This window comes from Salvelinus namaycush, chromosome 12, assembly GCF_016432855.1.
Source record: "Salvelinus namaycush isolate Seneca chromosome 12, SaNama_1.0, whole genome shotgun sequence".
NCBI lineage: Eukaryota > Metazoa > Chordata > Actinopteri > Salmoniformes > Salmonidae > Salvelinus > Salvelinus namaycush.
Window position 1 is genome coordinate 17397940 of NC_052318.1, and position 27529 is coordinate 17425468.

General features: G+C 44.5%; 1 protein-coding gene and 1 long non-coding RNA gene across 9 annotated transcripts; one reads left to right on the plus strand and one right to left on the minus strand.

Moving 5' to 3' along the window:
• Nucleotides 1-533: 533 nt before the first annotated feature.
• On the plus strand, nucleotides 534-27529 carry slc8a2a (solute carrier family 8 member 2a). Of its 8 annotated transcripts, none has more exons than XM_039005282.1 (13): nucleotides 549-716; nucleotides 1007-1144; nucleotides 1780-2007; nucleotides 2135-2416; nucleotides 2698-3153; nucleotides 3849-4213; nucleotides 7074-7193; nucleotides 9011-9039; nucleotides 15383-15495; nucleotides 20203-20305; nucleotides 25447-25455; nucleotides 26472-26738; nucleotides 27036-27529. In XM_039005282.1, exons 1-13 carry the CDS (start codon nucleotides 549-551, stop codon nucleotides 27410-27412), a joined length of 2655 nt encoding a protein of 884 aa, XP_038861210.1. In that variant the 3' UTR covers nucleotides 27413-27529. The 8 variants fall into 8 exon arrangements, with proteins under 8 accessions (XP_038861214.1, XP_038861210.1, XP_038861211.1 ...); XM_039005283.1 differs by having other exon boundaries at nucleotides 7074-7190; XM_039005281.1 differs by lacking the exon at nucleotides 9011-9039 and adding an exon at nucleotides 9843-9892 and having other exon boundaries at nucleotides 7074-7181.
• Nucleotides 16259-20555, minus strand: LOC120056967. The gene is made up of 2 exons (XR_005477861.1): nucleotides 20507-20555; nucleotides 16259-16370 (listed from the first exon to the last, which is right to left on the minus strand). It is a non-coding gene; the product is annotated as an uncharacterized LOC120056967 (long non-coding RNA).

The window sequence follows — 27529 nt, forward strand, 5'->3', positions numbered from 1 at the left end:
ATCTCAGAAGTACCCCTATGGCATTCATGTATGTGGGGAGGGGCACAGTTGAATGTATTGTAGACCTTATTAATATACCCTAGTGAACATTTTAGAGAGCCACATCCTCAACCCCTGTTGTTCTTTTGGACTCTCTCTCTCTCTCTCTCTCTCTCTCTCTCTCTCTCTCTCTCTCTCTCTCTCTCTCTCTCTCTCTCTCTCTCTCTCTCTCTCTCTCTCTCTCTCTCTCTCTCTCTCTCTCTCTCTCTCTCTCTCTCTCTCTCTCTCTCTCTCTCTCTCTCTCTCTCTCTCTCAGGAGAGTGTTCCTACCTGCTCTTCCGGTGACCCCAGGCACCACCTAACTCAGGGATAGCATGGGACCCCACCCTGTGTATCCCCCACTCCCATCCTTCCTACTCCTCCTCTCCATCCTCCTCCTCCTGCTCCACCCGGCCACCTCTTCCTTCCACTCCAAGCCTCAGGTGGTGGAGCGGGCATCTTTATCAGGCACCCCATCTTCCCCATCTGGTAACACCACAGGGGGCAAGCGGACGTGCACGGACAAGGTGATGTGTAGACCTGGCATTGTGCTGCCTGTGTGGCTACCACTCAGCCCTCCACTGGCGGAGCAGACGGGGAGGGCGATAGTCTACTTTGCCTGCCTCATGTACATGTTCCTGGGTGTGTCCATCATCGCCGACCGCTTCATGGCCTCCATTGAGGTCATCACCTCCCAGGTGACCAGTGACCACTTCTCTCTTTGTTTTGTCCTTCAGTCATTCTCATGCTGTGGCGATTCTGAAAACGTTCCCCAAAGTTCCCAGGTTTTTCAGAAATTTAGCTGAAATGATTCTGGGAATTCTCAGACCAGGATTTCTGAAAAACCTGGGAACTTTGGTGAAAGTTCTGGAACTTTTGAAATACTGTCCTCTAGCATCAGCTCATAGGCAATATCACTGAATTGTTGTATTGGTAAAACACTAGCTGCATGTTCCCCTAACTGTGATGTGTGTCCTTGTCTTTGTAGGAGAAAGAGGTGACTATCACCAAACCCAACGGGGAGACGTCAGTGACCACTGTGCGGATCTGGAACGAGACTGTGTCTAACCTCACGCTCATGGCCCTGGGCTCCTCTGCACCAGAGATCCTTCTCTCTGTCATCGAGGTATGCTGGTGACACCACAAAACCTTCATCACTATACACCACCCAAGAGTATATACACAACACACTACCCCAGTGTCCCCACAAACCCCAAACCCATCAGGTTAGAGCTGGGTAGGTCGTATTTTTCATCAATAACTAGGGTACGGGCAGGGCTCAGGTATCACAAATTGATCACTAACATTTTGAAGCTGAGCCATTTGCGAGTGCTCCCCTGCGCGGTACAGTCATATCTGAGTAAGATCATAACATGATGTCAGAAGTGCTTCAACCTGTACGCAGGGAGCAAGTGACAGACAGAGAGGAGCGGCTAATGCATTTACTAATGGAGGAAGTTATTTCTGATCTTGGGTTTCGGGCAGGGCCTTCAATTTGGCAGAAGCAATCGGCCTGGGTAGGGTAGGGCCTGAACGTTGCGAGTATGGGTAGGGCTCGGGCTTAAAATTCATGCCAGTGCAGGGCTCTACACACTACCCCTGAGTGTCCCCACAATCCCTTTGTACTACATGCTACACCTGACGGACCCTTGATTTGCTTGAATTAGACTGGGTTCCCCATTGACAGATACCGTAATGGAGGTAGCGTAACCCTAGCTTATTTTGTTATTCAACTTGATTTCTTTGCTGTCTTGTTGGCAGGTGTGTGGTCACAACTTTGACGCGGGTGAGCTTGGACCGGGCACCATAGTGGGCAGCGCTGCCTTCAACATGTTTGTGATCATCGGAGTGTGTGTGTGGGTCATCCCCGACGGGGAGTCGCGAAAGATCAAACATCTGCGAGTGTTCTTCATCACAGCCTTCTGGAGCATCTTCGCTTACATCTGGCTCTACCTCATCCTGGCTGTTATCTCCCCGGGAGTAGTGGAGGTCTGTATTATTTGCGTGTGTGTGTGTCTGTGTGTTTTTGTGTGTCAGCAGGGGTTTATAGACAGATTTTGTATGCATTTGTGTGTTTTTTATTATTATATAGAAACGTTGTGTGTTGATTCTGCAGGTGTGGGAGGCTCTGGTCACTCTGCTCTACTTCCCAGTGTGTGTGATCTTGGCTTGGATCGCCGACCGCCGCCTGCTCTTCTACAAGTACATGCACAAGCGTTACCGTGCCGACAAGCGGCATGGCATCGTTGTGGAAACGGAAGGTGACCTGGCGCCCAAGGGGATCGATGTAATCATGGACGCTAAGTTCTCAGATAGCAATTCCACGGCTGGAAACTCCTCCAGTGTCTGCACAGTCTCTGTTCAGACAGGCAAGGAGCTGGACCAGAACAGAGATGAGGTAGGCTGAGCCAGGAGATCAGGAAAGAGAATAGTCAGGACGAGTCAGAAGAGTTTAGCAATATAGGAGAGTGGAGTGGGCAGGGAGATGGTATTGGTCCTTTACGTGTCTTTAACATTTTTGTTCTTCCAGCAGCTATGTTTTTTCAAACATTGTGTCAACGTTGTATTTCAAACATTGTGTTAACATTGTGTTTACATTGCGGTATCATTTTGTTAGCCTTGTTTAAGCCTGGTATTAACATTTAGTTAATATTGTGTTTACGTTGTGACCTAACCTAGGTGGTACGCATCCTGAAGGACCTGAAGCAGAAGCACCCGGACAAAGACCTGGAGCAGCTTATCGAGATGGCCAACTACTCAGCTCTGGTGCAGCAGAGGAAGAGCCGCGCCTTTTACCGCATCCAAGCCACACGCATGATGATCGGTGCCGGCAACGTGCTCAAGAAGCATGCCGCCGAGCACACACGACGCAAAGCCGCCGCTACGGAGGGCGGAGCCCTGGAGAAAGACGACAGGGCCACGTGCACCCACCTGTCCTTTGAGCGTGCCCAATACCAGTGCACGGAGAACTGTGGTACCCTGAGCCTAGCAGTGATCTGTGAGGGTGGCATGGGGCAGCACACCTTCTATGTGGACTACCACACGGAGAATGGCTCGGCAAATGCCGGGGCGGACTATGAGTTTAGCGAGGGGACGCTGGTGTTCAAACCAGGGGAGAGTCGGAAGGAGATTAAGGTTAGATGGAGAGGAGAGAGAAGGAAGGAGAGGGGAAAAGAGGGTGGGAAATTATGAGAGGAGGGAGGTGAATAGTCGCTGTTTACTGTAGTTTTGAGTAATACTTCAATCAACCAAACAATCAATCAATTAACTCATAGACTAGTATTTGTTTACTAGTCAATTTGCTCGTTTACTAGTATAATACTTGTCAGCAACTTGTCATGGCCTGCACCTCCAAAGAGTGAAAAGAGGCGACAGTGGCAAGGGAAAACTTGCTCTTGGATGGATTAGAGATTAGTTTAAATAATTTCAGATGAGATTAGATTAAAGGCACAATGCAGCTGTTGTTACTTCAATATCAAATAATTTCTGGGTAACAATTAAGTACCTGACTGTCTGGGAGTGGTCTGAGTGGGGAGGGGAAAACTAGCTGTTATTGGCAGAAATGTCTGGAACTCTCTTTCTTATTGGAGTGATGTCAACAGGCAGGCTAAAACTCCATCCCACCAAAACAGCATGAAATTTCCAACAGCTCTTACACTAAAAGTGCATTATCATCATGTTCACAATTTCACAGTATTATTCCTACATGGAAATATATATAAAACCCAGGAAAGTCATATTTTTAACTGCACTGGGCATTTAAATAAGATTGTCTCAATGCATACAGTAATTCCTATCACAACTTTTTGTGTGTCCCCTGTCCTTTTCAGGTGGGCATCTTGGACGACGACGTCTTCGAGGAAGACGAGCACTTTTTTGTGCGGCTGCAGAATCTCCGTCTGGATGAGGGCGGCAACAAGGTTTCACTGGGAACGCCGCCCAAGGGCCGGCTGGTGGAGCCGTTAGTTGCCATGGTTACCATCCTGGACGACGACCACGCCGGCATCTTCACGTTCGGCGAGCGCGTGCTGCGAGTGAGCGAGAGTTCGGGTACGATGGTGGTGACGGTGGTGCGGAACTCTGGCTCGCGGGGCACCGTGATGTTGCCCTACCGCACTGAGGACGGCAGCGCCCGTGCCGGCGTGGACTACGAGGAGACCAAGGGCGAGCTTGAGTTCTCCAATGAACAGACCAGGTGAAGCCTGCTCTATGCCAACCCTAAAGTAGGGGGATGGTACCCAGCCGGAAAAACTGTTTGAAATGGAGTCATTACAACCAAATTACAACCTGTTGGTTGTAAACCGGTTGTAATGATATAATTTCATTTGGTTGTAAACTAGTTGTAATCTGGTTGTAAATACATAATTTCAACCAGATGTCAATGCTAGGTAATCAAGAGCCTATAGCCTGGTACATGAGGTTAGACCAGGGAAGGGTTACTCTGGATTTTGCTAGCCACAGTATACTGATTGCTGCTCTTTCCTTTTAACTGGTGTCTGATTACACTTGGAAAACCAGCTGTATGCACTTAGTTACACAAACAAATCAATGAAGTGCATACAGGAAGCTGAGAAACCCAGTAGACACTGTGGCTCCAAAACAAGATTGCCTAATGCCTACTCTCTCTGCTAAAGCATCAGATGGAAGGTTTGTTAGCAGCAGTGCTGTAATTGGCCAGAGTACAGATGAGGGTTAAGGTCTAGAGGGAACTGTCATACAGTTCCATGTAAATGCATCGTTGTATGTTGGTAAATGTGTTTTTCCATCAGTTTGTGTCCACATTTGTCTATGTACAGTATGTGTCCACATATACTGAATGTTATACGTATCCCTCCCATTAAGCAAATGGGATCAAAATTATATTGATGTACAGTATGTGTGTGTGTCTGTGTAGGTGTCCACATGTACTATGTTATATTGATGGAAATGTATCCTAAGGCTACAGTAACTGGGGTAATGGGGATTATTATGGGTTGTCACTGTGTCAGTCAGTGACTCCCATGTGGAGCAGCGTCCATTAGTTGATGATTGGCAGCCTCTTGCTAATGTTAGCGGACAGATCCTTTCCCTATTAAACTTTCAGACGATATAAGCTGTGTTTGCACGTTGGACTAATTGTGCACTTACAGGTAGTACTCATACTGTAAAGTGATGTAATTTCAGGTCATATATTGTAGGTATTACTGTAATGGTGCACTAACACCTCGATCACACCTACAGTGTCAATGCGCAAAATGGTACGCAGCATCATCTGGATATGTGTGCAACAAAAGTTCAACATTCACCTTTTGCTACCATTTCTGTCAAGCCGTCTATGCATACATTTTGATGCATACGTTCGATAAATCCAAATGAATATACTTCTGGTGTACCAAAAGTATATTGATCGGTGTGATCGAGGCGTAAGTGGTAAGTGGTTTAAGGTTCTGTTTATCTGTTGTTTAGTTCATGTTTGTATTTCTGTGTGTGTACAGTACCGTGTGTGTATGAGTGTTGTGTATGTGATGCACTGTGAATTATTTAGCCTCCACTATGTGTTAAATTCTTTATTGCACCTCAGCTACTGATGTGATTTAAATGACAGGGTGTTTGTTAATGTTTCAGAGGGTAGGAAATGATTGTTTGCTTGCTTCACGGGACTGTTGCGAGACCGTTCCATCACAGTTGACAACTCCAGGAGTTCACCTTCCAGAGTTCAAAGAACCTTGGCGTGATCCTGGACAACACCCTGTCACTCTCTGCAAACATCAAAGCAGTGACTCGCTCCTGCAGGTTCATGCTCTACAACATCCATAGAGTACGACCCTACCTCACACAGGCAGTGGCGCAGGTTCTAATTCAGGTCATCTCCCGTCTGGACTACTGCAACTCTCTGTTGGCTGGGTTCCCCGCTTGAGCAATCAAACCCCTGCAACTTGTCCAGAACGCTGCAACCCGCCTGGTGCTCAACATTCCCATGCTCTCCCATGTCAACCCACTCCTTTGCACATTCCACTGGTTCCAGTCGAAGCCCGCGTCCACTACATGGTGCTTTCCTATGGAGCAGCAGAAATTAAACCCTTGCATTTCGTGAACTAACAGTCGCACTTATTGAGGAACAATTGAAGAGTTTCATTCCAAAACGCTATATATCCATTTTCAGAAATGTTTGAAAATTAGCTTTTATTTTTTAAAGAAATTATGAAAGAGATTGGTGTTTTTTTACTGTCTAATCATGGCATAGGGTTGTTCAATGACAAGACATGTATTTGTTTAAAATCTGTTACTTGATGGTTTCATTTAAGAGACAAATAATCATGTTTTTTTAATGCTATATATCCACGTCACTCTGAGAAATAAGTAGTACTGCTGGGTTTTACACAGTTAACTGTAACAAATAACTACATTTTTAATAAAGAACTGTACAAGTTACACATTTGTGACAAAAATAAATAATTCAATACAATTATGAGATCTGTATGTAAAACATTTACATTTTACATTTTTGTCAGATGCTCTTATCCAGAGGGACTTACAGTTAGTGCATTCATCTTAAGGTAGCTAGGTGAGACAACCACAAATCACAGTCAAATATACAGGATACGAACCATTCCAGCTAAACAATGGATATACTGTCTAGTGTTTTGCAAAATAACACATCTAAACTCTTATGTATAAAAACATGAAGGTACCCATAAGCAATCATTTCTGATGAAAAAACAATTGAAAAATGTGTGGATACAGTGTTTTATAAATACTCTTCAGTTGTACTTGCTATTACTGAGATGTGGTTGTCTCACCTAGCTATCTTAAAAGATGAATGCACTAACTGTAAGTCGCTCTGTCTGTGTGTGTGTGTGTGTGTGGTTGTATTATTCAACAAAATATTTATATTTGGTGTCCTGTGATTGTAATCATAACATGTTTTCCTTTTATCCTCATCAAATGTGTTTAAAACGTCTACAAATATAACAATGTCTATTGATGACAACCCTCTTCTCTCTCTCCCTGTGTGAGTGTGGGTGTGTATATGTATGTACGTGTGTGTGGGTGCATGCTTGCATGTCTCTCCACAGTCAGACTCTACAGGTACGCATTGTAAATGTGGAGGAATATGAGAAGCAGGAAAACTTCTTCATTGTGCTGGATGAGCCCAAATGGCTAAAGCGAGGAATCTCAGGTCAGTGGGGTGTGTTGTGTGCGAGGGTTAGTGTTAGTGAATAAAATGGCCATCTCAAAAGGTTTGTTCAACCTACTATCCACTGTTACACTCAGTGAAAATTGCCATTTGACACATATTGTGAGAAACCTTTTCCCACTACACTTGCAGTCTCTCTAGAATAGTTTTATAAGATAAGATTAAAGGGATACTTCGGGATTTACAGGTTTGGTTTAGATTTCAATCCTGCCCACATGCTCATGGTTGGCAGTGTCAAAATAATGAGTGATTCGGAGCTCAGCAGCAAGAGACCCGATCTCACTGCAGACTCAACCTAAAGTACAGCTGCATGCTATCCAATCGTAGCAGTAGAAACAAACATAGCCCGCCCTTTTCTTTATTGAGGCATTAGCGCACAGCGTCTCTGGACTAAGAACGAGACATACATCATCGCCAATGTTATGTTGACAGAACGAGACTTGTTCGTCATAAACAGCTTGGGTTTTTCCAACTCGAACATCTTCACATTTTTGAGTTAATGTTAGCATCACAAACACAACTGTCATCAAAGATACTACTCTTCTTCTATTGTATAATTTTTATTTTATTATTATTTTTATTTAACTTTTTTTATTTAACCAGGTAGGCCAGTTGAGAACAAGTTCTCATTTACAACTGCGACCTGGCCAAGATAAAGCAAAGCAGTGCAACAACACAGAGTTACACGTGGGATAAACAAAAGTACAGTCAATAACACAATAGAAACGTGTATACACAGTGTGTGCAAATGGCGTAAGGAGGTAAGGCAATAAATAGGCCATAGTAGCGAAGTAATTACAATTTAGAAAATGAAGACTGGAGTGATAGATGTGCAGATGATGATGTGCAAGTAGAAATCCTGGTGTGCAAAAGAGCAAAAAAAAGTAAATAAAAACAACATGGGGATGAGGTAGGTAGTTGGATGGACTATTTACAGATGGGCTGTGTACAGCTGCAGCGATCGGTTAGCTGCTCAAATAGCTGATGCTTAAAGTTAGTGAGGGAGATATAAGTCTCCAACTTCAGCGATTTTTGCAATTTGTTCCAGTCATTGGCAGCAGAGAACTGGAAGGAAAGGCGGCCAAAGGAGGTGTTGGCTTTGGGGATGACCAGTGAGATATACCTGCTGGAGCGCGTGCTACGGGTGGGTGTTGTTATGGTGACCAGTGAGCTGAGATAAGGCGGAGCTTTACCTAGCAAAGACTTATAGATGACCTGGAGCCAGTGGGTCTGGCGACGAATATGTAGCGAGGGCCAGCCGACGAGAGCATGGTATATGGGGCTTTGGTGACAAAACGGATGGCACTGTGAAAGACTGCATCCAATTTGCTGAGTAGAGTATTGGAGGCTATTTTGTAGATGACATTGCCGTAGTCGAGGATCGGTAGGATAGTCAGTTTTACGAGGGTATGTTTGGCAGCGTGAGTGAAGGAGGCTATGTTTGGCAGCGTGAGTGAAGGAGGCGAAATAGGAAGCCGATTCTAGATTTAATTTTGGATTGGAGATGCTTAATATGAGTCTGGAAGGAAAGTTTACAGTCTAGCCAGACACCTAGGTAGTTGTCCACATATTCTAAGTCAGAACCGTCCAGAGTAGTGATGCTAGTCGGGCGGGTGTGTGCGGGCAGCGATCGGTTGAAAAGCATGCATTTAGTTTGACTAGAGTTTAAGAGCAGTTGGAGGCCACGGAAGGAGTGTTGTATGGCATTGAAGCTCGTTTGGAGGTGTGTTAACACAGTGTCCAAAGAAGGGCCAGATGTATACAGAATTGTGCCGTCCGCGTAGAGGTGGATCAAGGAATCCCCCGCAGCAAGAGCGACATCGTTGATATATACAGAGAAAAGAGTATGCCCGAGAATTGTACCCTGTCATACCCCCATAGAGACTGCCAGAGGTCTGGACAACAGGCCCTTCGATTTGACACACTGAACTCTATCTGAGAAGTAGTTGGTGAACCAGGCGAGGCAGTCATTTGAGAAACCAAGGCTGTTGAGTCTGCCGATAAGAATGTGGTGATTGACAGATTCAAAAGCCTTGGCCAGGTCGATGAAGACGGCTGCACAGTACTGTCTTTTATCGATGGCGGTTATATCGTTTAGTACCTTGAGCGTGGCTGAGGTGCACACGTGACTAGCTCGGAAACCGGATTGCACAGCGGAGAAGGTACGGTGGAATTCGAAATGGTCAGTGATCTGTTTGTTAACTTGGCTGTTTGTTAACTTGGCTATAATGGCGTTCGCAATAATTGGATGTGCATTCCGCCACCTACTGTGCGGGTAAATATTAAGGATCCCTAAAAGGAAAAAATAATACACAAAACTAACAACAAAATAATTACTAAACCAAATCAACCCGCTTTTCTGTAAACCCCCCCCCATTCTAATCAGGTACACAAGCTCAGAAGACTCCTGTCAGGGTGGGAACATTTCCCAGTGACAATAGTCCTTGCAGTTGTCGTGTCTTTGCTATCGTTAAATTGAAGACTTATAGTTTTTATAAAAGATTCCTGTAATTAGGGATTACGCTATCACTTGAGTAATAACGTAACTAATTAACTATGAATTCGAGGGCACCAGGGAAAGTTATTAGATTACAAAGTTATAATTTCCCAATATAACCTTTCAGATATTTTCATATCTGATCAATAGTCTTCTAATTAATGATTTATTTACTCTACCTCGTCAATCTCATTCCAAACGTCGTAAATCGTTGATTATCTGCACGAACCCAGTCTTCACTATGAGTCATCCATACATCAATTGTCTTAAATCATTTATTTATTACTAACTAATTAATTCACAGAAATGCATAAACAAACAAACAAACTTAAAATAGTTACATGAAATGATAGGAGAAAATATGCCCTAGTGGGCTGAACCGGCATGGCGGCTTGTTAGACAAAAGGGATGGATGGCGTTCGACTAAGAATCCACTACAGAGTCCATAATTATAACAATTGACATGCTAATCCTTACACATGAACGCTCACTCATTCGGGAACAATTGCAATCAATATATATATAGTTACGCTCATTGTGTGTCGTCTTGATCGTTGGAGAGAAGTTAGTTTCTGTTGGAGTGAAGTTAGTTTCTGTTGGAGATTCGTCGGTCTCTGTCTTGGCTATTGTGGATAGTTCAGAGTGACATTCGTTATAGGATGGATGTTTCAGCGGTTGTCTTTCTTCGCGTTCAATGATACCGAATTCCTAGCTGCAGACTAGTAGTCAATATCAAAGACTTGTTCTCATTCGTCTTAAGAGTTTAACCACGTGGTATGGTTAAAGATGCACCAATGGTACTTTAACCTTCATTCTCCTCCTAATGGAGAAAAGCATGGTCTAAATGGTAATTTCTTAAAGTTGGCTTTTATTCAGATAGCAGAGAGGGGTGGTTCCATGGTCTCTGACCCAACTGGCTCAGGGGCGGTCCTTGGATTTAGTTCAAATACAACAGGGAGTTGTATTTTCCTTCGTTAAACAGTTCAAAATCATATTACACAATTATACAAACAGTATCATACTCACTCATTCATTTTATACAACACACAGATGTAAACCTCATATCTGAGGTTATTATATAAACAGCGGTATGGTAATGTGGTCCCACAGTCTCACATGAGTTTCCCACATGGGGACAAATGGACATGTTAATAGCTAGGATCTTCACCGAGCTTTCCTACTTTTGCAGGAACATGAAATATGTTCGTACCTCAAGTTCTGTGAGGTGGAAGAGAATTCCTTTGTCCTGAAAGTTTACCCTCTCTCTTAATACTGTTTGTGGTGGGGGGGATTCTCAGGAATTTACGACATCTCTCTGTGATCACCGCATGGGTTGTGGTGGAAAGGGAGAGGCAGGGAGAGGGGGATGGGGTTTGCAGTACCCAAGCAGGCAACATCATGACACAGTCTTTGAGCCCCAAAAAACTATTGGCTGCAGATATAATGATATCCAGTAGTGATATCCAGCTTCTTGGACTTCTTAGACACTTATGCTGTACAATTAATCACTGTGGCTATAAATGCCACAAAATCCACCTTCTTCACAATGAATGTATCAGGATCACTCGATTGACTTAAAACACTAGCAACTGGTTGTAATGCATCTTCAACACTGTTGCCTCTTGCCCCTTGGACTGTCTTCAACACCTCCACATAGATCTGCTGCACAGCCATGATCCTTGACACCTCCTTCACCCTAACAGGGCACTTAAGGAAGTCTGGAGTATGATCCCCACCACAGTTGCAACAATTTACATTCACAGATTCTTCAATACCATACTTCTCCCGTCTACAAACATGTGACCATATAATACCTACATGTTTCAAGCAGACCTCCCTGTGCCCCAGAAAGCAAAGGTAACCTGCCTAAATGATTACCGCCCCATAGCATTCACGTTGGTAGCCATGATGAGCTTTGAAAGGCTGGTCATGGCTCACATCAACACCATCATCACGGAAACGCTAGACCCACTTCAATTCGCATACCGCCCCAACAGATCCACAGATGACGCAATCTCAATCGCCTTCCATACTGCCCTTTCTCACCTGGACAAAATGAACACCTATGTGAGAATGCTGTTCATTGACTACAGCTCAGCGTTCAACACCATAGTGCCCACAAAGATTATCACTAAGCTAAGGACCCTGGGACTAAACACCTCTTTCTGAAACTGGATCGTGGACTTCCTGACGGGCCGCCCACAGGTGGTAAGGCTAGGCAACAACACATCTGCCACGCTGATCCTCAACACGTGGGCCCCTCAGGTGTGCGTACTTAGTCCCCTCCTGTACTCCCTGTTCACCCACAACTGCGTGGCTAAGCACAACTCCAACGCCATCATTAAGTTTGCTGACGACACAACGGTGGTAGGCCTGATCACCGATAACGATGAGACACCCTATAGGGAGGTCAGAGACCTGGCAGTGTGGTGCCAGAACAACAACCTTTCCGTGAGCAAGACAAAGGAGATGATCGTGGACTACGGGAAAAGGAGGGCCGAACATGCCCCCATTCACATCGACGGTACTGTAGTGGAGTGGGTCGAGAGTTTCAAGTCCCTTGGTGTCCACATCACCAACAAACTATCATGGTCCAAACACACCAAGAAAGTTTTGAAGAGGGCGCGACAATACCTTTTCCCCCTCAGGAGACTGAAAAGATTTGGCATGGGTCCCCACATCCTCAAAAAGTTCTACAGCTGCACCATCAAGAGCATCCTGACCGGTTGCATCACCGCCTGGTATGGCAACTGCTCGGCATCTGACCGCAAGACGCTACAGAGGGTAGTGTGTACATCACTGGGGCCAAGCTTCCTGCCAGGACCTATATACTAGGCGGTGTCAGAGGAAGGCCCAAAAAATTGTCAAAGACTCCAGTCATCCAAGTCATAGACTGTTCTCTCTGCTACCGCTAGGCAAGCGGTACCGGAGCGCCAAGACTAGGTCCAAAAGGCTCCTTAACAGCTTCTACCCCCAAGCCATAAGACTGCTGAACAATTCATTTGCATTATTTGCTAAATTATTTGCCTCCCCCACCCCCTTTGTTTTTACACTGCTGCAACTTGCTGTTTATTATCTATGCATAGTCACTTTACCCCTACCTACATGTACAAATTACCTCAACTAACCTGTACCCCCACACATTGACTCGGTTTTATTGTTATTTTATTGTGTTACTTTTTAAAATTGTTGGTTAAGGGCTTGTAAGTAAGCATTTCACGGTATTCGACGCATGTGATGGATATAAAATCACATTTTATCTTTTACAATTCCCACACTATAATGGTTTGGGCACAAGTGCGCTCACCGCATACCTCACATATCCAAGCTTCACATATTCAGGTAGAGTCTCCTCAAACAACAATAATAACGATAGGCTTTTCTCCTTCCTTCCATTTACTATACGGGTCAGGCAACATGCACTGACGACTCCTAGGATTTTCTGACTATATCCAACGAGACTCCAGCTATAACTCCTTTGGCAGGCGCCCTACTCCGAAGATCAATAGATGTTACTTCTGACGTGGACAATTTTGCCAGATCCAGTGCAGCTTCTTCTGTTCTTCATCGACACAATAAACTAAAACAAGGCCGCTTCGAGTCACCTTGATTGAATGCACCTTTCCCACTGCTTTCTTCACAGTCCTCGATATATTACAAATGGATTTCCCAAATGAATCTCCTTGTCCAAAAATCGCAGTCCAATAAGAAATGCATTATTGGACCGGTCCTTGTCTTCTACTACAACTTTTGCTTGGTTTGTTCCATTCTTTTGATTTCACTATTTTCGATCCAATGTCACACACTTCACTTGCCACACTTTCAGATTTAAACACATTCAAAGATACTACTTTAGAGATGACGACATTTTAACACTCGGAGCTTGGGATTCTTGACCAATTACGTTCACGTTGTCATGCTGCGTCACGCAGTTGGTACGGTGGCTGTTTGGGATATCACAGCCACATCAAACCACACCCCCAAAACGAATGGCTTCTTGCATTTTTTGTGAGCAGGCTAAAATACTAGGCCTAATCAATGAGTTCAGCCCCTCTTTGAAGGGAGAATGTAGTGAGGCTGGGAGATGTGCCAAAGATTTTTAACTATACTGACAAGATTATGGACTTGCCATGGGAATCGTTGTCCATGAAGTCGGAGGAAAGGCTGGAACTCTTAGCCAATAAGATGCCAGAGAGATTTGTCACTAGGCAGAACAAGACCTGAAATAAAGTTGTTTTCCTCAAATTCATTGTGATTGTTATATCTAGCTAAGCTGTAGAACGCACGTTTGCACGGTTTCACATTGTAAATCACTCTGACGTTTAATGTACATACTACCTCAATTGGGCCGAACAACCAGTGCTCCCGCACATTGGCTAACCAGGCTATCTGCATTGTGTCCCACCACCCACCACCCGCCAACCCCTCTTTTACGCTACTGCTACTCTGTTCATCATAAATGCATAGTCACTTTAACCATATCTACATGTACATACTACCTCAAACAGCCTGACTAACCGGTGTCTGTATGTAGCCTTGCTACTGTATATAGCCTGTCTTTTTACTTTTGATTTATTTCTTTACTTACCTATTGTTCACCTAATACCTTTTTTGCACTATTGGTTAGAGCCTGTAAGTAAGCATTTCACTGTAAGGTCTACACCTGTTGTATTTGGCGCACGTGGCAAATAAACTTTGATTTGATTTGATTTGACATGTGCCACTCATTCTGATAATCCATTCATATATAAAGCAGCACATTGTCGTAAACCATAACAACCGCACAGTACGACGTACAGTGCATAACAGTGATGTCAAGCTTGTCCACTCATACCAGTACCTTCGTAACAACGTAAACATTATGCACCTCCTAGTCGATCAAATAGGCCTCACACAGTGAATTAGCTTTCTTTTTTTTATGTTAATCGAACTCGATCGACCCTCTCCCATTGCATCCCAGTGAAAAAAGCACTTCCACATTTTTTTTCACATGGATGGAAGTCAAGCCTATACCTCTTTGGATGAGCTCACTGGACTATTGCATTTAGTAGAGGATGGAGACGCAGGAATATTTGAATTTGGTGTCGATTAATTTGTACTGATTCTTTCCTCACTGCATGGTTACTTTCAGAATGCACGTTGTGATCTGATGAATCTGTCATTCATTTATTGTTTGTACATTGTCCCAAGTATAATGTTTCTCTGTTGATCAATTCCTTGCATGTGTACTGTGTATTAAGGTGTGTCACTTCTGTCTTTTGTCGACTGCTGCTATTTTGACAAGGTCTCTCTTGCAAAATACATTTGATTTCAATGAGACTAACATGAATAAATAAAGGTTCAATACAAAAATCACTTTAGCTTGAATAGCATTATAAGTAATCACATCTCAAAATCACACATTTATTTTTTTCTCTTCCTATTGCAGCTCTGCTGCTCAACCAGGGTAAGATCTCATAAGTTTTGCACACAATTGAAAGACCCACTGTGATTTTTACAGACGTTTTTGAACATTAAAATGATATATACCCATTGATTATTTTACAATATCGCTTATAAATGCATCATGAGCTTAGTTCAACTGTCTAACCCCATCATAACTACAAAATATGTATTTGTTTAACTCCATTTAAATTAGTCCCATCATGTATTGTAGTAAGAGAACGTTCCCCTTTCCTCTCCCCCTTTAGGGAACCCTACTCCAGAAGAGGAGGACGCCAGACGTATCTCAGAGATGGGGAAGCCCATTCTAGGGGAGCACAGCAGGCTAGAGGTCATCATAGAGGAGTCCTACGAGTTTAAGGTGTGTGTGTGTGTGCGTGCGTGCGTGTGCGTGTGTGCGCGTGTCTGTGTCTGTGTCATATACAGTGTGTGCGTGCGTGTCTGTATGTGTGTTGTGTTATGTTTGATTAACCCCTCTCACTGTGGCACCCTCTCACCCAACAGATCCGACAGGGAATGACTCCAAATGGGATACTAGACCCGGTATTGTAGCCACTAGCATGCAGTGTGCTCTGGGATTTATTAGACAGGACTGAGGTGTCTCTTAACTGAGAGCCTCTAAAACTGGAGGATCTCTACTTCCATCTACATGTTCTCATCTTTCAGAATAGAACAGAGCTGTTGCTCAACCTAGTTTTGCCCCCTCCCAGCCATTACACATTTGGTCTATTCAACCACCAGAACACCTGATTCAACTTCTTAAGGGCTTGGTAATTAGATTACTAATTGAATCAGGTGAGCTAGTTCTAAAAATGTATTTTAAACTAATGTGGAATCGCTGGGGTAATCTCTCGGGGGGGATGTCCGAGGACCAGGTCGGGAAACACTGGAATAGATACAGTATATTCTGATGTTGATAGAATGTATATCAAAGCCAAGAAACCTTTTCACACAAACTGTCCTGTAAGTGACAAGACAGGAAATGTATGTAATGTAATTGAAAAATAGTGGTAGGGTTGTATAGAATCGAAGGATTGTGAATATAATAAGAAACCTTAGGTGCTGGCTTGAGCCCGGTAGCAACCACTACAGAATGTCCGGTCAGAACAAGGATGAGGCGGATGTCCAGGTTAAAGGGAGTTTAATGGAAGATGTCCACACTCACACACACATCACACATCTGACCACTCATGGTTCAGATAACTGAGAATCATGTCCAGTGATAACTATGTGGTCCTGAAAGGAAAGAGGAGAAAGAAAAAATATCACATATGGCATCATGTAGCAACAAAAAAAAGTGTTAAACAAATCAAAATATATTTTAGATTCTTCAAAGTAGCCACCCTTTGCCTCGATGACAGCTTTGCACACTCTTGGCATTCCCTCAACCAGCTTCACCTGGAATGCTTTTCCAATAGTCTTGAAGGATTTCCCACATATGCGGAGCACTTGTTGGCTGTTTTCCTTCACTCTGCGGTCCAACTCATCCCAAACCATCTCAATTGGGTTGACGTCGGGTGATTGTGGAGGTCAGATCATCTGATGCATTACTCCATCACTCTATTTATTGGTCAAATAGCCCTTACACAGCCTGGAGGTGTGTTGGGTCATTGTCCTGTTGAAAATCAAATGATAGTCCCTCTATGCGCCAAACAGATGGGATGGCGTATCGCTGCAGAATGCTGTGGTAGCCATGCTGGTTAAGTGTGCTTTGAATTCTCAGTAAATTACTGGCAGTGTCATCAGAAAAGCACCCCCACACCATCACACCTCCTCCTCCATGCTTCACGGTGGGAACCACACATCCAGAGATGATTCGTTCACCTACTCTGTGTCTCACAAAGACACAGGGGGTGGATCCAAAAATCTCAAATTTGGACTCATCAGACCAAAGGACAAATTCCCACCGGTCTAATGTCCATTGCTCGTGTTTCTTGGCTCAAGCAAGTCTATTTTTATTGCTGTCCTTTAGTAGTGGTTTCTTTGCAGCAATTCAACCATGAAGGCCTGATTCACAGTCTCCTCTGAACAGTTGATGTTGAGATGTGTCTGTTACTTGAACTCTGTGAAGCATTTATTTGGGCTACAATCTGAGGTGCAGTTAACTCTAATGAACTTATCCTCTGTTGCAGAGGTAACTCTGGGTCTTCCTTTCCTGTGGCGGTCATGAGAGCCAGTTTCATCATAGCGCTTGATGGTTTTTGTGAGTGCACTTGAAGAAACTTTCAAAGTTTTTGAAATGTTCCGCATTGACTGACCTTCATGTCTTAAAGTAATGATGAACTGTCATTTCTCTTTGCTTATTTGAGCTGTTCTTGCCATAACATGAACTTGGTCTTTTACCAAATAGGGCTATCTTCTGTATACCACCCCTACCTTGTCACAACAAAACTGATTGGCTCAAACGCATTATGAAAGGAAATAAATTCCACAAATGAACTTTTAACAAGGTAAACCTGTTAATTGAAATGCATTCCAGGTGACTAACTCATGAAGCTGTTTGAGAGAATGCCAAGAGTATACAAAGCTGTCATCAAGGCAAATGGTGGCTACTTTGAAGAATCTCAAATATAAAATACAGTGGGGCAAAAAAGTATTTAGTCAGCCACCAATTGTGCAAGTTCTCCCACTTAAAAAGATGAGAGAGGCCTGTAATTTTCATCATAGTTACACTTCAACTATGACAGACAAAATGAGAAAAAAAATCCAGAAAATCACATTGTAGGATTTTTAATGAATTTATTAGCAAATTATGGTGGAAAATAAGTATTTGGTCAATAACAAAAGTTTATCTCAATACTTTGTTATATACCCTTTGTTGGCAATGACAGAGGTCAAACGTTTTCTGTAAGTCTTCACAAGGTTCACACACACTGTTGCTGGTATTTTGGCCCATTCCTCCATGCAGATCTCCTCTAGAGCAGTGATGTTTTGGGGCTGTTGCTGGGCAACACGGACTTTCAACTCCCTCCAAAGATTTTCTATGGGGTTGAGATCTGGAGACTGGCTAGGCCACTCCAGGACCTTGAAATGCTTCTTACGAAGCCACTCCTTCGTTGCCCGGGCGGTGTGTTTGGGATCATTGTCATGCTGAAAGACCCAGCCACGTTTCATCTTCAATGCCCTTGCTGATGGAAGGAGGTTTTCACTCAAAATCTCACGATACATGGCCCCATTCATTCTTTCCTTTACACGGATCAGTCGTCCTGGTCCCTTTGCAGAAAAACAGCCCCAAAGCATGATGTTTCCACCCCCATGCTTCACAGTAGGTATGGTGTTCTTTGGATGCAACTCAGCATTCTTTGTCCTCCAAACACGACGAGTTGAGTTTTTACCAAAAAGTTATATTTTGGTTTCATCTGACCATATGACATTCTCTCAATCTTCTTCTGGATCATCCAAATGCTCTCTAGCAAACTTCAGACGGGCCTGGACATGTACTGGCTTAAGCAGGGGGACAACGTCTGGCACTGCAGGATTTGAGTCCCTGGCGGCGTAGTGTGTTACTGATGGTAGGCTTTGTTACTTTGGTCCCAGCTCTCTGCAGGTCATTCACTAGGTCCCCCCGTGTGGTTCTGGGATTTTTGCTCACCGTTCTTGTGATCATTTTGACCCCACGGGGTGAGATCTTGCGTGGAGCCCCAGATCGAGGGAGATTATCAGTGGTCTTGTATGTCTTCCATTTCCTAATAATTGCTCCCACAGTTGATTTCTTCAAACCAAGCTGCTTACCTATTGCAGATTCAGTCTTCCCAGCCTGGTGCAGGTCTACAATTTTGTTTCTGGTGTCCTTTGACAGCTCTTTGGTCTTGGCCATAGTGGAGTTTGGAGTGTGACTGTTTGAGGTTGTGGACAGGTGTCTTTTATACTGATAACAAGTTCAAACAGGTGCCATTAATACAGGTAACGAGTGGAGGACAGAGGAGCCTCTTAAAGAAGAAGTTACAGGTCTGTGAGAGCCAGAAATGTTGCTTGTTTGTAGGTGACCAAATACTTATTTTCCACCATATTTTGCAAATAAATTCATTAAAAATCCTACAATGTGATTTTCTGTATTTTTTTTTCTCATTTTGTCTGTCATAGTTAAAGTGTACCTATGATGAAAATTACAGGCCTCTCTCATCTTTTTAAGTGGGAGAACTTGCACAATTGGTGGCTGACTAAATACTTTTTTGCCCCACTGTATATTTTGATTTGTTTAACACTTTTTTGGTTACTACATGATTCCATATGTGTTATTTAATAGTTTATGTCTTCACTATTATTCTACAATGTAGAAAATAGTACAAATAAAGAAAAACCTTTGAATGAGTAGGTGTGTCTAAACTTTTGACTGGTACTGTATATAGAATAGAAAATAGCTTAGCACAAGAAATGAGTAATGCTAATAAATGCTAATCACTAACAGTTATGCTGAAATGCTCATGCATTCCAATACAAAATGCTAATGGTAGTGCTAACGTGAGCGGGAGCTTGAGCTAGCTAACAACCTCAAAACACAGTAATTGTACACAATAAACCACAAAACTTAGCTCCACATAATATGACACAGATCTCAAGACACTAACTTAGATGCACGCACAATTAAACATCAGACATACAGAGATTCAGTCCACAGCAGGAAAAGTTCAGCAGGAGGTAAAACTGTGGATGTGCTCATCAGGATGGGGATAGCACGTTTCTGACCACACAGAGTGCTGGGGTCATAGACTAACTGAAACTGAAGTCCTGGGAATCAAGGCCAGTGATAGACTGAAGGAGATGTGGTGATAATTATTTGGACTGACCTTGACCAATAAGACACTAACAAAAGTGGGGGTCCTCTGAATGGGAGACTAAGCTGCCGAAGTGATGGCTAGAATCAGCTGACTGAAGCTGGCCGTTTTAACAGTAATGATACTTCTCTTCTGCCCTCATGTCTATCCTGACTTCAGTTTGATAAGAACAGAAGTCATGAGACAGAATGTGTGTGACATTTTATGTGTTTGTGCTTCAGAGCATGCCGTGTCAGCTTTTGTTGTTGAATACTTCCCCACTCTCATTGCTAATCTTTTTTGTGTTTTGATAGAGCACCGTGGACAAACTCTTGAAGGACACCAATCTGGCTGTGGTGATTGGAACTCATTCCTGGAGAGAACAGTTCATTGAGGCGGTCACAGTCAGTTCAGGAGGTCAGACATAACCTGAGTTATGTCATGTAAATAATTCACAAACATGTAATGATACATATAGTGCATTCGGAAAATACTCAGACCGCTTGACTTTTTCCACATTTTGTTACGTTACAGCCTTATTCTAAAATAGATTAAAAAACAACTTTTATTTATCAATCTACACACAATACCCCATAATGACAAAGAGAAAACAAATACCTTATTTACGTAAGTATTCAGACCCTTCGCTATGAGACTCAAAATTGAGCTCAGGCACATCTTGTTTCCATTGATCATCCTTGAGATGCTTCTACAACTTGATTGGAGTCCACCTGTGGTAAATTAAATTGATTGGACATTTTATTTATTTTTATTTTTATTTCACCTTTATTTAACCAGGTAGGCTAGTTGAGAACAAGTTCTCATTTGCAACTGCGACCTGGCCAAGATAAAGCATAGCAGTGTGAACAGACAACAACACAGAGTTACACATGGAGTAAACAATAAACAAGTCAATAACATAGTAGAAAAAAAAGAAGAGAAAAAAAAGAGAATCTATATACAATGTGTGCAAAAGGCATGAGGAGGTAGGCAATAAATAGGCCATAGGAGCGAATAATTACAATTTAGCAGATTAACACTGGGGTGATAAATCATCAGATGATCATGTGCAAATAGAGATACTGGTGTGCAAAAGAGCAGAAAAGTAAATAAATAAAAACAGTATGGGGATGAGGTAGGTAAATTGGGTGGGCTATATACCGATGGACTATGTACAGCTGCAGCGATCGGTTAGCTGCTCAGATAGCAGATGTTTAAAGTTGTTGAGGGAGATAAAAGTCTCCAACTTCAGAGATTTTTGCAATTCGTTCCAGTCGCAGGCAGCAGAGAACTGGAAGGAAAGGCGGCCAAATGAGGTTTTGGCTTTAGGGATGATCAGTGAGATACACCTGCTGGAGCGCGTGCTACGGGTGGGTGTTGCCATCGTGACCAGTGAACTGAGATAAGGCGGCGCTTTACCTAGCATAGCCTTGTAGATGACCTGGAGCCAGTGGGTCTGACGACGAACATGCAGCGAGGGCCAGCCGACTAGAGCATACAGGTCGCAGTGGTGGGTGGTATAAGGTGCTTTAGTAACAAAACGGATGGCACTGTGATAAACTGCATCCAGTTTGCTGAGTAGAGTATTGGAAGCTATTTTGTAGATGACATCGCCGAAGTCGAGGATCGGTAGGATAGTCAGTTTTACTAGGGTAAGTTTGGCGGCGTGAGTGAAGGAGGCTTTGTTGCGAAATAGAAAGCCGACTCTCGATTTGATTTTGGATTGGAGATGTTTGATATGAGTCTGGAAGGAGAGTTTGCAGTATAGCCAGACACCTAGGTACTTATAGATGTCCACATATTCTAGGTCGGAACCATCCAGGGTGGTGATGCTAGTCGGGCGTGCGGGTGCAGGCAGCGACCGGTTGAAAAGCATGCATTTGGTTTTACTAGCGTTTAAGAGCAGTTGGAGGCCACGGAAGGAGTGTTGTATGGCATTGAAGCTCGTTTGGAGGTTAGATAGCACAGTGTCCAAGGAAGGGCCAGAAGTATACAGAATGGTGTCGTCTGGGTAGAGGTGGATCAGGGAATCGCCCGCAGCAAGAGCAACATCATTGATATATACAGAGAAAAGAGTCGGCCCGAGAATTGAACCCTGTGGTACCCCCATAGAGACTGCCAGAGGACCGGACAACATGCCCTCCGATTTGACACACTGAACTCTGTCTGCAAAGTAGTTGGTGAACCAGGCAAGGCAGTCATTAGAAAAACCGAGGCTACTGAGTCTGCCAATAAGAATATGGTGATTGACAGAGTCGAAAGCCTTGGCCAGGTCGATGAAGACGGCTGCACAGTACTGTCTTTTATCGATGGCGGTTATGATATCGTTTAGTACCTTGAGCGTGGCTGAGGTGCACCCGTGACCGGCTCGGAAACCGGATTGCACAGCGGAGAAGGTACGGTGGGATTCGAGATGGTCAGTGATCTGTTTGTTGACTTGGCTTTCGAAGACTTTAGATAGGCAGGGCAGGATGGATATAGGTCTGTAACAGTTTGGGTCCAGGGTGTCTCCCCCTTTGAAGAGGGGGATGACCGCGGCAGCTTTCCAATCCTTGGGGATCTCAGATGATACGAAGGAGAGGTTGAACAGGCTGGTAATAGGGGGTGCGACAATGGCGGCGGACAGTTTCAGAAATAGAGGGTCCAGATTGTCAAGCCCAGCTGATTTGTATGGGTCCAGGTTTTGCAGCTCTTTCAGAACATCTGCTATCTGGATTTGGGTAAAGGAGAAGCTGGGGAGGCTTGGGCGAGTAGCAGCGGGCGGGGCGGAGCTGTTGGCCAAGGTTGGAGTAGCCAGGAGGAAGGCATGGCCAGCCGTTGAGAAATGCTTGTTGAAGTCTTCGATTATCACGGATTTATCGGTGGTGACCGTGTTACCTAGCCTCAGTGCAGTGGGCAGCTGGGAGGAGGTGCTCTTTTTCTAAATGGACTTTACAGTGTCCCAGAACTTTTTGGAGTTAGAGCTACAGGATGCAAATTTCTGCTTGAAAAAGCTGGCCTTTGCTTTCCTGACTGACTGCGTGTATTGGTTCCTGACTTCCCTGAACAGTTGCATATCGCGGGGACTATTCGATGCTATTGCAGTTCGCCACAGGATGTTTTTGTGCTGGTCGAGGGCAGTCAGGTCTGGAGTGAACCAAGGGCTATATCTGTTCTTAGTTCTGCATTTTTTGAACGGAGCATGCTTGTCTAAGATGGTGAGGAAGTTACTTTTAAAGAATGACCAGGCATCCTCAACTGACGGGATGAGGTCAATATCCTTCCAGGATACCCGGGCCAGGTCGATTAGAAAGGCCTGCTCGCAGAAGTGTTTTAGGGAGCGTTTGACAGTGATGAGGGGTGGTCGTTTGACCGCGGACCCGTAGCGGATACAGGCAATGAGGCAGTGATCGCTGAGATCCTGATTGAAGACAGCAGAGGTGTATTTGGAGGGCAAGTTGGTCAGGATAATGTCTATTAGGGTGCCCATGTTTACGGATTTAGGGTTGTACCTGGTGGGTTCCTTGATTATTTGTGTGAGATTGAGGGCATCTAGCTTAGATTGTAGGACTGCCGGGGTGTTAAGCATATCCCAGTTTAGGTCACCTAACAGAACAAACTCTGAAGCTAGATGGGGGGCGATCAATTCACAGATGGTGTCCAGGGCACAGCTGGGAGCTGAGGGGGGTCGGTAGCAGGCGGCAACAGTGAGAGACTTATTTCTGGAGAGATTAATTTTTAAAATTATAAGTTCGAACTGTTTGGGCATAGACCTGGAAAGTATGACAGAACTTTGCAGGCTATCTCTGCAGTAGATTGCAACTCCTCCCCCTTTGGCAGTTCTATCTTGACGGAAAGTGTTATAGTTGGGTATGGAAATCTCAGAATTTTTGGTGGCCTTCCTAAACCGGGATTCAGACACGGCAAGGACATCAGGGTTGGCAGAGTGTGCTAAAGCAGTGAGTAAAACAATCTTAGGGAGGAGGCTTCTGATGTTGACATGCATGAAACCAAGGCTTTTTCGATCACATAAGTCAACAAATGAGACAAGGAATAAAAGGAGCAGATTTATGGGCGTGGTAGAATATATTCAGGGCATAATGTGCAGACAGAGGTATGGTGGGGTGCGGGTACAGCGGAGGTAAGCCCAGGCACTGGGTGATGATAAGAGAGGTTGTATCTCTGGACATGCTGGTTATAATGGGTGAGGTCACCGCATGTGTGGGAGGTGGGACAAAGGAGGTATCAGAGGTATTAGGAGTGGAACTACGGGCTCCATTGTAAACTGAAACAATGATAACTAACCCGAACAACAGTATACAAGGCATATTGATATTTGAGAGAGACATATAGTAAGGCATAAAGTAATCGCAGGTCTTGATTGGGAGAGCTAGCTAAAACAACAGGTGAGACAACAGCAGCTAGTCAGCTAACACAACAACAGCAGGTAAAATGGCGATGACTAGGCAGAGAGGGTCGGATTAACTACACACAGAGCCTGAGTTCGTGGCTGGGGCCGACAGATAAACACAAATAAACAGAATGGAGTACCGTGATTAATGGACAGTCCAGCAGGCATCAGCTATGTAGCCAAGTGATCATAGTGTCCAGGGGGGAGCAGTGGATGGAACAGGGAAGCCGTCACCACGCTAGCACGCGGCGTTTAAAGTTAGTAGCCCGGGGGTGGTCTGCTCAGACAGAGGCCGGTTGAGGGCACAGCGGATGGAGTATTCGTCGGCAGACCAGACGTGGTGGTGCGGCGGGGCGCCGTGTCGACAGAGAATCCAAGCCAGATGGCGAAAGAGGTATTGTAGAATTTTGTTTGCTAACTGGTGCTAGCTTCGTGGCAGTGGCGTTAGGGGATAGCTTCGGTACTGGGTGCCACGGAGGGCTGTGAGCTAGCTAGCTGCAAGCTGTGAGCTAGCTAGCTGCAAGCTAGCTGTGAGGATCAGAAGTAGTGGCTCAGGGATTACGGCAGGAATCCGGCATTGTTGTGGAGAGACAGTCCGATGCTGGTAGATTGGCGAGTAATATCCAGGCTAAGAACAGGGCTGGTGTCTGTGCAGAAGGTAAAAGCCGCTAGCAGTGGCTAAAAATGACTAAATAGCTTGTAGCTGATTAGCTGGTTAGCTACTGGAGGTTCTTGAAAGTGTTCCAAAGTTAAAAATAATAGCGATTCCGTATCACATTGGGTGAGGCAGGTTACCGGAAGGTATAATCGAATTAAAAATCGAAAAGAGATAGATTTTTATTTTATTTATTTTTTAATATATACAAAAAATACGAAAAATACAAAAGTACAAGGGAGGACGAACAAAAACACGCCTACACTGCTACGCCATCTTGGATCGATCATAACAACGTGACATGATTTGGAAAAGCACATACCTGTCTATGTAAGGTCCCACAGTTGACATTGCATGTCAGAGCAAAAACCAAGCCATCAGGTCGAAGGAATTGTCCAGCCTCCATCATTCTTAAATGGAAGACGTGTAGAACCACCAAAACTTCCTAGAGCTGGCCGCCCGGCCAAACTGAGCAATCAGGGGAGAAGGACCTTGGTCAGGGAAATGACCAAGAACCTGATGGTCACTCTGACAGAGCTCCAGAGTTCCTCTGTGGCGATGGGAGAACCTTCCAGAAGGACAACCTTCTCTGCAGCACTCCACCAACCAGGCCGTTATGGTAGAGTGGCCAGACAGAAGCGACTCCTCAGTAAAGGAACATGACAGTCCACTTGAAGTTTGCCAAAAGGCACCTAAAGGACTCTCAGACCATGAGAAACAAAATTCTCTGGTCTGATGAAAACAAGATTGAACTCTTGGGCCTGAATGCCAAGCGTCACATCTGGAGAAAACATGGCACCATCCCTACGGTGAAGCATGGTGGTGGCAGCATCATGCTGTGGGGATGTTTTTCATCGGCAGGGACTGGGAGACTAGTCTAGAGACTAGAAATATGAATGGAGCAACGTACAGAGAGATCCTTGATGAAAACCTGCTACAATGCAGGAGTGGCTTCGGGACCGGTCTATGAATGTTCTTGAGTGGCCCAGCCAGAGCCCAGACTTAAACCCGATCGAACATCTCTGGAGAGACCTGAACATGTGCAGCGACGCTCCCCATCCAACCTGACCAAGCTTGAGAGGATCTGCAGAAAACAATGGGGAAAACTCCCCAAATAAAGGTGTGCCAAGCTTGTAGCGTCATGTACCCAAGAAGACTCAAGGCTGTAATCGCTTCCAAAGGTGCTTCAACAAAGTACTGGGTAAAGGGTCTGAATACTTATGTAAATGTGATATTTCATTTTTTTATTTGTAATAAATTTACAAAAATGTCTAAACCTGTTTTTGCTTTGTCATTCTGGGGTATTGTGTGTATATTGATGAGGGATTTAAAAAATATATACAATAAGCCAGTAAGCAACAAAATGTGGAAAAAACAAGGGGTCTGAATACTTTCCGAATGCACTGTACATATGCATGTTCGTTTGTCTGTATGGTTTGTATCATGGTTTGGTATTTTCTCCGGCAAATGTATGCTATCGATAAATACTCATCGATAACACTGTTTGTCAATGTCCTCTACCTGCCTCATTTTGCCAGGTGACGAGGAAGAGGGAGTGGAGCGGCGAATTCCCAACTGCTTCGACTACTTCATGCACATTGTGACAGTTTTCTGGAAGATTCTGTTTGCCTGTGTGCCACCTACCGAGTACTGGAATGGCTGGGCCTGCTTTGTGGTGTCCATCATTGTCATTGGCTTACTAACCACCGTCATCGGGGACCTGGCCTCCCACTTCGGCTGCACCGTGGGCCTCAAAGACAGTGTCACTGCTGTGGTGTTTGTGGCTCTGGGCACCTCCATCCCTGGTGAGTGTGTGTTGGACAAGTGTGTGTGTTGGACAAGTGTGTGTGTGTGTGTGTGTGTGTGTGTGTGTGTGTGTGTGTGTGTGTGTGTGTGTGTGTGTGTGTGTGATTGAGTGTCTGCTTTAAGTTACTTTATCTTCAATCCAAGCTAGCTATTTACCCTAAATCTAACTCTTGAACCAACTATAACCCAAAACCATACCTCCCTACCTCTATTTAAACCTCTCCCAGCCTTAGGCATACTAGTCCTAACCTTATTCTAACCATGTTCTAAACTCTAACCCCAACCTCTTTCCATAGACACCTTTGCCAGTAAAGTCGCTGCCACCCAGGACCAGTATGCCGACGCGTCAGTGGGTAACGTGACGGGTAGCAATGCGGTCAACGTTTTCTTGGGCATCGGGGTGGCGTGGTCCATCGCTGCCATCTACTGGGAGACCAAAGGTCAAACTTTCCGCGTGGACCCTGGCTCACTGGCCTTCTCGGTCACGCTCTTCACCATCTTCGCCTTCATCAACATGGGGGTGCTGATGCTCCGCCGCCGGCCGTCTGTAGGGGGTGAGCTGGGGGGGCCCAAGGTCACCAAGGTGCTCACCACCCTATTCTTCTTTGGCCTCTGGTTCATCTACATCCTCTTTTCCAGCCTGGAGGCCTACTGCCATGTAAAGGGCTTCTGAGGGAGCACAGGGCTAGATAGGTAGATGGGTAGATTGAGAAACTCACACATGCACACAGACACACACACATGCGCATACATGCTGGCACGCACACACGCACACGCACACGCACACACA